Source organism: Ovis canadensis, chromosome 19 (genome assembly GCF_042477335.2).
Source record: "Ovis canadensis isolate MfBH-ARS-UI-01 breed Bighorn chromosome 19, ARS-UI_OviCan_v2, whole genome shotgun sequence".
Taxonomy (NCBI): Eukaryota; Metazoa; Chordata; class Mammalia; order Artiodactyla; family Bovidae; genus Ovis; species Ovis canadensis.
The window spans coordinates 14,768,924-14,781,448 of NC_091263.1; the positions used below are offsets into that span (position 1 = coordinate 14,768,924).

Genomic DNA, 12,525 nt, shown 5'->3' on the forward strand with positions numbered 1-12,525 from the left:
TAAGACAACATGTAGAGTCTATTTATTCAATAGCAACTCTGAAGACAAAGTGTCAGAAATCTGAGGGGATGTATTTCCCCTATTTCTACTTCAGTCCATTTTCACAAGTTTCTGACCTTCGCAGGCTACAACTTGATGTAAAAAGCTTGATGTATGTCCTAGATATACTTATACACAACCTTTGAGGGAACAGTTTGGAGGTGCAGACGAACAGGACACTTGTAAAAGTGGGACAGCAGGGTCTCACTGTAGCCCACAAGGAAGTAGAACTTGTGTGGAGGTAGCTGCCTCAGGACCAGGGCACAGATCTCCACCTGGTTAGCCCAGCGCTTTAGAATAAGCTGGTCAGCCAGGCAGCCTGGGAAGGTGCCCAGCATAAATTTGCGAAGGAAAACATCTTCCACTGTTCGCTCAGCAGCATGGTCCTCCCCATCCAGGTTACCTAAAGAGAGAAGGGTACCAAGGTGAGTTGGCCAAAACTCCAGAGGCAACATCCAAAAGCACTGAGCATTCAATTCCCCGCCTTAGCCTCTTCTCTTTTCTTCTACAGTGGAAAAAGAATAATACTCTGAAGCTTCAAGAACATTATTTCAATAATCCCCAAACAAATCCCATGAAGTATGTATTATCATTATCTTGTCTCACAAAAGAGAAGGGCACAAAACTGAGATGATTTCTTTATGTACACACAGAGTACCCCTTTCCCACTTTCTCCTCACTGCCATACAGAAGCACTGATCATTCTATGGGCCAGAGAGATGAAGTCATCAGCTACTTCTGAGATGTGAGCTCTCTCACTAGCTAGAGCCATGACCTCAACAAGTATATTCTCACTGTAGACCATAAACCTTTGCACCTCTTAAAATATTTGTTATGAGTCTCCACACCCACTCCCTAGACCTCAGAACAAGAACTTGAAAAGGGTTTGGGATAGAAATCCATACTTTATAAGTTATCTAGACAGATGTATCTCAAACATTCAAGTTGAGAACCCTTATAATGAACAAAATATTGTTGATTCTCATTAATTCACAGTAGTTATGCTTTGTAAAGTTAAGAGTTATGTTCTATATAATCAAAATGAATGACAAATTAGTAAATACTGAACTAAACCACTGCTCCTGGTGGAAATTCTCCAAGTGTCTGGTTACAATATTTTTATCAAAAGATTAATATTAAGCCTTATTTTATTTCTCTGTTAAATACACCTACAAATGGCTGATTAACACTGAACTCTCTCCCAACAGCTCTGTAACACATGCCAGAAGGAAGCTTTTCTAACAATCCTGCCCTGTAAGGCACAACAGTCTTCTTGTGCTTAGGAACACTTGCAGTGAAAAGGAAAAAAAAAGCAATGAGTTTCTCTTTTTTCTTTCCCTTTCCTGAGTACAAAGGAAATAATGAGAATAGTAAACAAGTTGGATGTCAAACATGAACAAGCCTGAAAGAGATAATCACTCCTAATTTTAATTAATTCCTAATCTGTAGTCTGCATCTAGGTTTCAGTTCAGTTCAGTCGCTCAGTCATGTCCGACTCTTTGTGACCCTATGAACTGCGGCACACCAGGCCTCCCTGTCCCATCACCAACTCCCAGAGTTCACTCAAACTCACGTCCATCGAGTCCATGAAGCCATCCAGCCATCTCATCCTCTGTCGTCCCATTCTCTTCCTGCCCCCAATCTCTCCCAGCATCAGAGTCTTTTCCAATGAGTCAACTCTTCACATGAGGTGGCCAAAGTACTGGAGCTTCAGCTTTAGCATCATTCCTTCCAAAGAACACCCAGGATTGATCTCCTTTAGAATGGACTGGTTGGATCTCCTTGCAGTCCAAGGGACTCTCAAGAGTCTTCTCCAACACCACAGCTCAAAAGCATCAATCCTTCAGAGCTCAGCTTTCTTCACAGTCCAACTCTCACATCCATACATGACCACAGGAAAAACCATAGCCTTGACTAGATGGACCTTTGTTGGCAAAGTAATGTCTCTGCTTTTCAATATGCTATCTAGCTTGGTCATAACTTTCCTTCCAAGGAGGAAGCATCTTTTAATTTCATGGCTGCAATCACCATCTGCCATGATTTTGGAGCCCCCCAAAATAAAGTCTGACACTGTTTCCACCGTTTACCCATCTATTTGCCATGAAGTGATGGGACCAGATGCCATGATCTTTGTTTTCTGAATGTTGAGCTTTAAGCCAACTTTTTCACTCTCCTCTTTCACTTTCATCAAGAGGCTTTTGGGTTCCTCTTCACTTTCTGCCATAAGGGTGGTGTCATTTGCATATCTGAGGTTTTCGATATTTCTCCCGGCAAGTATCTAGGTTTACTTTTCCCCAAACTAATCTGACACTGTAAATTACATCCTGCACCTATCGGCCCCTAACTGCATGAGTTACATCCAGAACCTATTACTCTTTCCTAAGTGAAGTTGCTCAGTCATGTCCAACTCTGTGACCCCATGGACCATAGCTCCTCCATCCACGGAACTTTCTAGGCAAGAGTACTGGAGTGACTTGCCATTTCCTTCTCCAGGGGATCTTCCCAACCCAAGGATCGAATCCAGGTCTCCCGCATTGCGGGCAGAAACTTTACCGTCTGAGCCACTAGGGAAGCCTATTACCCTTTAACTCTTTGCTAATTACATCCAGTACCTAGTGCATACTCTGATCACACTCTCTTTGTACACCACTTCTTGTAGCTTTTTCATTTCAGAAAGAAGGCCACATTTAATAAACCAGAGACAAATGAACCCAATTACTGGGTTACCTGATGCCTGCTATGACTGTTTTGAAACAACAAGAATGCAAGACCTTCATTACTTTGAGCCTTATCATTTACCCTAAGACCAGGAGACCCAGGCTATATAAAGTCTAAAGAAACAAACACACACACAAAATGAAGTCTCTTGGTTCACAGTTCCTGAGGCACTAGCATGTTGTGTTCTCCCCTCAGCTGACTTCTTCCTCTAAACTCTGTCTCCATAATTTTTATTTGGTATGGGTGGGCAGAGGAAGCCAAGATTTTGGCAGCAATAAATGGGAGCTCATGCAGAATCTGCTTGTGGGCAGGTGACCCTACAGGGCCCCTTGGCTTGATTGGAGGTTTAAGGATCTCTCTCCACACCAGGCTCTTTCAGGAAGAATGGCTCATTGGGGGTTTTCTCTGAGGCAAGATGGCCTGGGACTCCCTGTTGTAGGGCTGTACCCCAAACACACCCAACTGGCCAACTTGGCTGCAGAATTCCAAGGCTATGGTGGAGAACAGGGGAGAAGATGCCCTACAGCTGCAGAAGCTTTATTTCTGCCTTGAGGACACCTTCTCTTCCACTGCCCTCTCGGGCACAGATTTCTACTCTGAGAAGACATTAATTCATGGAGAATAAAATAGAGGGAGTTTGGTATGTCCCAAACTGCTATGTTTGGTAAGCCCCCTAGAGACAGTTGATGTTTCCTGTTTGGGGAATAGCTTCAGTCCCAGTTTAGAATATTCTATGAAGAGATGCTGCTTTCACAAGGTGTCACTTTGGACAAATGTCACAGGTTTAGCAGGACTTGGAAGTCACACTTGAGGCATTCTTGCCATTTGGCTTTTTGATTTTTGGACATCTTCATGCCATACTTTTGGGGCATTTTTCTGCTCCCTTGTTTTTGATTTCTGGGCATGTCTTTGCCATTCTTTGTTTTTAGTGACTTCCTGCTCCTGCAGTTTGGTTTATATTGTTATGAGCATGCAAACATCCAGTTCTAACTGTTCAAGCTAGAATAGGAAGTACTTCTTCTAAGGTTCCATCACAGAGTCCCCTCGGAAAAATTCTAAGTTATTGTCGACCTATAGATAACAAGACCGGGAGCTGACTGTGGCTCAGATCATGAACTCCTTATTGCCAAATTCAGACTTAAATTGAACAAAGCAGGGAAAATCACTAGACCATTCAGCTATGACCTAAATCAAATCCCTAACAATTATACAGTGGAAGTGAGAAATAGATTTAAGGGAGTAGATATGATAGACAGAGTGCCTGATGAACTATGGAATGAGGTTCGTGACACTGTACAGGAGACAGGGAACAAGACCATCCCGAAGAAAAAGAAATACAAAAAAGTAAAATGGCTCTCTGAGGAGGCCTTACAAATAGCTGTGAAATGAAGAGAAGCAAAAAGCAAAGGAGAAAAGGAAAGATATAAGCATCTGAATGCAGAGTTCTAAAGAATAGCAAGAAGAGATAAGAAGGCCTTCCTCAGCGATCAATGCAAAGAAATAGAGGAAAACAAGAGAATGGGAAAGACTAGAGATCTCTTCAAGAAAATTAGAGATACCAAGGGAACATTTCATCCAAAGAAGGGCTTGATAAAGGACAGAAATGGTACGGATCTAACAGAAGCAGAAGATATTAAGAAGAGGTGGCAAGAATACACAGAAGAACTGTACAAAAAAATATCTTCATGACCCAGATAATCACGATGGTGTGATCACTCACCTAGAGCCAGACATCCTGGAATGTGAAGTCAAGTGGGCCCTAGAACGCATCACTACAAACAAAGCTAGTGGAGGTGATGGAATTCCAGTTGAGCTATTTCAAATCCTGAAAGATGCTGCTGTGAAAGTGCTGCACTCAATATGCCAGCAAATTTGGAAAACTCAGCAGTGGCCACAGGACTGGAAAAGGTCAGTGTTCATTCCAACCCCAAAGAAAGGTAATGCCAAAGAATGCTCAAAGTACCGCACAATTGCATTCATCTCACATGCTAGTAAAGTAATGCTCAAAATTCTCCAAGCCAGGCTTCAGCAGTACGTGAACCGTGAACTTCCTGATGTTCAAGCTGGTTTTAGAAAAGGCAGAGGAACCAGAGATCAAATTGCCAACATCCGCTGGATCATGGAGAAAGCAAGAGAGTTCCAGAAAAACATCCATTTCTGCTTTATTGACTATGCCAAAGCCTTTGACTGTGTGGATCACAATAAACTTTGGAAAATTCTGAAAGAGATGGGAATACCAGACCACCTGACCTGCCTGTTGAGAAACCTATATGCTCATACCTAGCTCATCTTCTCATACCTAGAGAAACACTAGCACCATTGAGACTGACATTTGCTTTGGCTATTATGGAGAAAACTACAATCAAAAGTCAAAATAGAGTAGCTATGGTTCATACATTCAAGGAAATAACTAGATGGCACAGGGGGTATGATTTCAGACAAGTCCTTACATTGTTAAAAACTTGAGTTTCCTAAGTTGTATCCAACCTGGGATGCCATTCAGTTCAGTTCAGTTCAGTCACTCAGTCGTGTCCAATTCTTGGCGACCCCACAAACTGCAGCACATCAGACCTCCCTGTTCATCACCAACTCCTGGAGTTCACCCAAACTCATGTCCATCTAGTCGGTGATGCCATCAAGGATGCCATTAGCCATTCTCAAAACAATGTCTGCTTGCAGTTGGTCACACAATGTTACATTTTAAAGGTCTCTACTTGTAATTATTTTATGTTTAGACAATGGAACTGCCTCAGATCACATGTTAACAAAAATAGAAAACACATGTGCAGTGACCAATAGCCATATTAAAGGTTAAAACCTACTTGGATAAAACCAGACAACTGGCTACCCTGGCTTCAAGTCTCCTTGAAGTGTAAAGTCTAGATTAGGATTCAGATGTATTTTCCTAAAAAGAAATAATTTCTATTCTGTTTACTAACGTTCTCAGTTCAGTTCAGTCACTCAGTCATGTCCAACTCTTTGCGACTCCATGAATCGCAGCATGCCAGGCCTCCCTGTCCATCCAACTCCCGGAGTCCACCCAAACCCATGTCTATTGAGTCGGTGATGCCATCTAACCATCTCATCCTCTGTCGTCCCCTTCTCCTCCTGCCCTCAATCTTTCCCAGCATCAGGGTCTTTTCAAATGAGTCAGCTTTTCGCATCAAGTGGCCAAAGTACTGGAGTTTCAGCTTCAGCATCAGTCCTTCCAATGAACACCCAGGACAGATCTCCTTTAGGATGGACTGGTTCGATATCCTTGCAGTCCAAGGGATTCTCAAGAGTCTTCTCCAACTGTGGTTCAAAACCATCAATTCTTCAGTGCTTAGCTTTCTTTATAGTCCAACTCTCACATCCATACATGACCATAGCCTTGACTAGAGAGAGGGAGCTTTGTTGACAAAGTAATGTCTCTGCTTTTTAATATGCTGTCTAGGTTGGTCATAACTTTCCTTCCAAGGAATAAGCATCTTTTAATTTCATGGCTACAATCACCATCTGCAGTGATTTTGAAGCCAAGAAAAATAAAGTCAGACAGTTTCCCCATCTATTTGCCATGAAGTGATGGGACCAGATGCCCTGATCTTAGTTTTCTGAATGTTGAGCTTTAAGCCAACCTTTTCACTCTCCTCTTTCACTTTCATCAAGAGGCTCTTTAGTTCTTCACTTTCTGCCATAAGGGTGGTGTCATCTGCATATCTGAGATTATTGATATTTCTCCCAGCAATCTTGATTCCAGTTCTAACTGAGTGCAAATGGCTCCAATCCTTTGGACAGGATAACCCAAGCAGTGACCATTATCTGGACCGCACTTAAAATTGTTATCAAATGTAGCTTGGTTCTTATTCTTGCTTTGATTCCTAGTTACAGTAATTCTTTCACTGATCTTTGGCCTCTGCTTTTTTTTAAGAAAAACAAAAAACTACTTGTCAAATTTTGCCTCCTCCAGATTACAAGATTCACCTCAAGGTAATGACGATACAGAGATTAAGCACTCCTAAGAAGAGATCCTAGAGGAATAACAAGAGAATTCACCTGAGGGCCCCTTAATAAAACATAATGAAACACAGCGAGAACTCCACGACCCCAACGAGGTAGGGTCGACGAGTCCCTTGTCAGCCTCAACAAGCTACAGAAGACAGACCATAGTCCCTCTTCTTCCCAAAAGAGATTTCTTGGGGTTCACGTCTCTCAAAGGGGATTTGAAATAGGACATAAGTGAGCCCCTGGGTTGGACAGCTGGTGACTCTCAAGTGGAGCAAAACTGAGGTTTTATCCTCAGCCAGACAAGAATGACACTTATTTCCCTTCCTCCACTGATACGGAGTAAATAAATTAACACTGGGGAATTTGTTGCAGTGAAAAGGAAAAAAGAGGAATGAGTTTCTCTTTATTTTCCTTTCCTTTTCCTGAGAATAAAGAAAATAAAGAGAACACTGAACAGGCTGAAGAAACATAAACAGGCCTGAAAGAGCTAATTTTAGTTTTACTAGTTTTTTACCTAGTTTTACTTTACCTATTCCTAATCTTAGTCTGCAACTAGGGTTGCTTTTCCCAAAACTAACCTGACCGTACATAAACTACATTCTGTACCTATTGCCCCCTAATTCTGCATGAGTTACATCCTGCACCTACTACCCTATAACTCTATGCTAATTACACCCTGGATCTGTGCTTACTTACCTTCACTGCACTCCCTTTGCAGACCACCCTTGTAGCTTTTTGCATTTCAGACAGAAGGCCACAGGACAATAAACCAGAGACAAATGGACCCAATTACTGGGATACCAGATTGCAAGACCCAATTACCAGGTTATCTGATGCCAACTATGACTGTTTTGAAACAATTCAAGAAAAATTAAAAATCTTCATTACTTTAAGCATTATCATTTACCCTAAGACCATAAGACCCTGGCTATATAAAGTCTCGATTCTCCTAGGAGTGGGGCACAGCTCTTTAGACACTAGCCTGCTGTGTTCTCCCCTCAGCTGGCTAAAGATTAAACCCATCTTTCTATTCCCTCAAAACTCTGCCTGTATTTTTTGGGGCAGGGCATCAGTGGGCAGAGAAAAGCAAGATTTTGCTGGTAACAAGAGCATGTCAGGGGAATCAACAACAAAAAGCACAAAACTTGAAAACATGGCACTGTGGCTAAGTTGCTTAGTCATGTCTGACTCTGTGTGACCCCACAGACAGCAGCCCACCAGGCTCCTCCATCCCTGGGATTCTCCAGGCAAGAACACTGGAATGGGTTGCCATTTCCTTCTCCAATGCATGAAAGTGAAAACTGAAAGTGAAGTCGCTCAGTCGTGTCAGACTCTTCGCCTCCCATGGACTGCAGCCTACCAGGCTCCTCCGTCCATGGCATTTTCCAGGCAACAGTACTGGAGTGGGTTGCCATTGCCTTCTAACAGATCTCAAAAAGAGGACTCGTTTACAGCATGAAAGCTGAAACAAGAAGGCAGAGAGCCTTCTTCAACCTTGGCTAGGAAGGCACACGCAGAGTTGTTGCTCCACCCACATATGAGGATGAATGTCAAAGTGAGGTAGGAGATAGATGGAATTCAGGTCGGACATTTATGAACAGCCACTCTTCTGCTTGCATTTCCTGAGATAAGAGACAGGTGGGCTTCAGTTAAGGGACTTACAGACAACAAAAACAGGGCATATAGCCAGTCTTTGTCTCTGCTAACACCTCAAGGGAATAATCATGGCAAGGACAGAGAAAGGAAAAAACCCCGTCTGATAAGAGGAACACTACACATGCACAAAAGGGCTTCTTGGGGTCAAAAGTCAGAGGACAATTCCAAGCCACAATGAGTCTTGCTCCTCCCAGAAGCCTTCACTTGAAGATCCATCTTGGCTAGGGTGTGCATGGGCACCCTAGAGGAGGGTCCTGAGACAGATTAACGAAAGGGAACAAAGCAAGGTGACTGGCCTGAGGGAAGACACAGACTTGGAAAACTGCCCCTTTACAAAGGATTTAAACTTCCTGAAGGGGCAGCTCTCTCTGAGCTTGTCTATGCAGCTTTCTGCATGTATTTTTCCTTTCAATAAACTTTCTACTTTATTCTTTATCTTCTGCCTCCTCACCTGAATTTGTTCTTGACTGGGCAGGCAAGACTAGGCAACGTGGCCCTAATTGCTGGGTCCTGTGGTACAGTGGTTAGGACTCCCTGTCTCGGAAACTAAGGCCCTGTTATCAGCTACCACTTACTGCTACTTGCTGCAAGCTACCACCTAGTGTTACACAAGTTCGAAATCAAAAAGCACCTAGAGCAGGCAAATTCACAAACATGAAATCTGCAAATAATGGTGTCAACTGTATGTAGATTTGTGCTCTGGTGGAAAACTGCAATATTTATAACAGTTTCCTGAGTTGTTCAAATTCTACAGGGTTTCACTTTTTTCACTGCCTCTGTGCTATTTCATATCTCTAAATTATAGTCGAGTTTTATTGTTTTAGTCATTTAGTCATGTCTGACTTTTTTTGCAACCCCATGAACTGTGTCACCGGCCAGGCTCCCCTGTCCGTGGGATTTTCCGAGCAAGATTAATGGAGTGCGTTGCCATCCCATCCCAGGGATCAAACCAGTGTCTCCAGGTTTCCTGCACTGCAGACAGATTCTTCACTGCTGAACCATGCAGGAAGCCCCAAATAACCGATAGCAATGCAAAACAATTATCTTTAGGCATGCAAGTAATTTCTGTGTAAGTTCAAGAAAGTCCTTACCGCCGCCCCCCATGGAAAAAATCAATTTTGCATCCCTTCAATACATTTGGACATTCCGTATCACATACCTCTCATCTATATTAATTCTCCTTTACTTTGTTTAACTGATTTCTGATCCACCCATTTATTACTGAGTTAAATAAAATCTCTGACAAGTGTTCAATTCGTGTTTTATGTGACAGTCACGACACAGCACGTCTTCTGTTCCGCACCGTCCCCTCACCTGTGTGCAGTGACAGCCAGCCCTTGCGGTGGGCGATGTAGTGAGGCGCATGCGCTTCCTCGTAGGTCACTGGCTTGTTCCCCTTGTCCACTCGGACTCGGGCCGCCCGGTTCTGAAAAGAAACGAGGCCATGACTTTCCGCGGCCACTGACCAAGGGCGAGCCCCAGGTCATGTCCCCACCCCCAGGTGCCAGACCCCCAGGTCGCGAGTCCCCATGCTGCGCTCACCTTGGAGCAGACCGCGGAGGTATGCAGGGCGCGCCAGATGCACGGCAGATCCCGGCTCCAGGACAGCATCTGTAGGGACAGTGAGGGGTGAGACCCAGACAGGCGCCCTCACTTCCACCCGGCCGTCCAGCCCGCACCGCCCACTCACCAGAGGCCTGAGCCCTCGACCGCCGTGGAAGGCCACCATCTTGGACGTGGGGACGGGGCGGGGCGGAGCGGAACGGGCCGGGTAAACACAAACCTCGCGAGGCTTCCACCAGGGCGAGACCACCCGCGGGCTGGCGCAGGGGGGCAAGCCTCTCGGCCTGTCGGGGCCGCGCACCTTCGTCACCGGCCTGCTGTGGGCGGTGGAGGCCCCGGGCTCAGGAGCCGGGCTGTGTGGGGCCAGGAGGTGCGGGGAGTTGGACTCTGCTCCTCCTCCCGCAATCCTGTGCACGTCTCGCACCCCTCCGCCGTGCCACAGTCGTGGTTTGCGTCATCGATGCGAAAACTGAAGGATGCTGAACGCGAGGATTCGCTGTCTTGAGAGTTCTCACAGGTGGGGTGACGAGTGTTTCGGAGGGTTGGTGCTAACCCTACCGCCTGCCAGGGTCTCTAGGGAAACAGCGTTTTACCACGTCTGACAGATAAGAATGCTGAGCTCTGTCTTCAAATAATATCCTTTAAAAAAAAAAAAAAAAGGCCGGGGGGGGGAGGTGACTGACTTATCCGCAAATAAAGAAGAAATATCTTTCGGTTAAAACTTTATACAGTTCTTGGGAGGGGCAAGATAGGGATACGAAACTGAAATGAAATATTTCCTGCCATATTGGTGGGCAAGCGATGTCACAGCTTCCTGCATGATTCCAGCCTTCCAAATGTGAATTCCTAAGCCTTGCTGACACTCGGCACCACTCCCTACATAAGGAACTTAAGAATGTCACAATCACCAGTGATTGACCAGAGTCACATCCTCCACTGTGAGCCAGAAGGCCCTAAGGGAACTCAGGAAAGAGAAATTATCTCTGTAAATATGCAAGATGGTGGCCTCAAGCTGAGAAGCATATGAAAGAAATGACTTAAACAATACCACACTCTTGCATCTTCCCATTACATAGAAGAATACTAAATTCCTAAACTTGATAGCTGGGTTTATTTACTTAACAGTCATCTTCGACGTTTAGATTGCCTGCCCCCACCCCTCCCTTTGTTGCAAACTTGACTGCACACCTGGCACCCACGCCCGCCTCCTTGGAGAGTGTTCTCAGAGCTACTGAGCTGCTGTCTCCCAGGCTCAGGGTCCTAAACATTCCCACCAAATAAAATAACTGTATTTACAGGTTGTAACTAATATTTTTTAGTTGACAGGGTTAAGGGACACAGACTGCAATGTAAAAATAAATAGGGTAAAAGAAATATTGTTCAATACAGGGAATATAAAAAGTTTTTAATTTTATAATAACTTTAAATGAAGTATAATCTATAAAAATATTGAATTATTAATATTGTTGTACACCTAATATAATATTATACACTAATATTAATAAATTAGCTGTAACTAAAAAGCATCCAAGTCTTCAAGGATGGGTTACGCAGAGGGTAGGTTTTCACATCTGACCATACCCCAGGATCTGGTCCTTGAAGGGAAATTTTAAAGGAGAAAGGACTGATGGTCAGAAAATTATTGCAGATATTATAGAACCTGCTCTACTCAGACCAAAGCATTGCCATTGTAATTGTATCCAGAAATTATTGTCAGAGGAGAAGATATCAACACTGGATATCCTAGTTCAGAATTCAACATAGTAATGGAAAAAACACAGACTCTGGATTCAGGTATAACAATCTTTGTACAATTGAGCCTCAGTTCCATAATCTATATAATTGGTTGTGTTAATAATACCACCTCATGGAGAAGGCAATGGCACCCCCAGTCCAGTACTCTTGCCCGGAAAATCCCATGGACAAAGGAGCCTGGTAGGCTGCAGTCCATGGTGTCCAAGAGTCGGACTCGACTGAGCACTTTCAATGGCAGCCCACTCCAATGTTCTTGCTTGGAGAATCCCAGGGATGGGGGAGCCTGGTGGGCTGCTGCCTATGGGGTCGCACAGAGTCGAACACGACTGAAGTGACTTAGCAGTAGCAGTAGCATAGAGCTATTATTGGTACTGTTAACGTGAATCATGTGAAGTTGCCACCATTTGACCATTTTGACGTAAATCATTCACCCTTATGCTGCTTAAAACTGCTGTGGTTTCCCATGGGAGGGAGGACTAGATTATCATGTGTGTGGAAGGGAAACAGAGGCATAGGCAAATGGTGAGCTGCCTCAGATGACAAGGGGAGGTTTGGAGGGGACTCTTGGCTACAGTGCAGTACATTTTCCATGATCACATTTCCTCTAACCATTGGGCACTGGCTTCTCCAAAAAGGGACAGCGTCTTTCATGCCCACTTTACTAGGAACATTTTATTTCTAAAATTTTTAACTGTGGCCTCCAGCTGTTCTGCATATTGAATAAGGGGACAGAATAGGACTGAGATGTTCTTCAATCACAATAATTTTTCAAATATAAGAACTTTCAACTTTAATTGAAGGACTTTC

The 12,525-nt window shown here is 44.0% G+C and overlaps 1 protein-coding gene and 1 long non-coding RNA gene across 2 annotated transcripts in view; one reads left to right on the forward strand and one right to left on the reverse strand.

Annotated features, from left to right (window-relative positions):
* MRPS24 (mitochondrial ribosomal protein S24) lies at positions 1-10,526 on the reverse strand. The gene is made up of 4 exons (XM_069561182.1): positions 10,091-10,526; positions 9,943-10,011; positions 9,715-9,826; positions 1-442 (listed from the first exon to the last, which is right to left on the reverse strand). The coding sequence occupies exons 1-4, from the start codon at positions 10,127-10,129 to the stop codon at positions 159-161; spliced, it is 504 nt and encodes a 167-aa protein (XP_069417283.1). The 5' UTR covers positions 10,130-10,526; the 3' UTR covers positions 1-158.
* The window catches only part of LOC138424392 (uncharacterized), a 22,314-nt gene continuing 19,985 nt past the window's right edge, over positions 10,197-12,525 (forward strand). Inside the window, exon 1 of the long non-coding RNA XR_011250775.1 lies at positions 10,197-10,480. This is a non-coding gene — a long non-coding RNA (uncharacterized lncRNA). The remainder of the gene's footprint in view (positions 10,481-12,525) is intronic.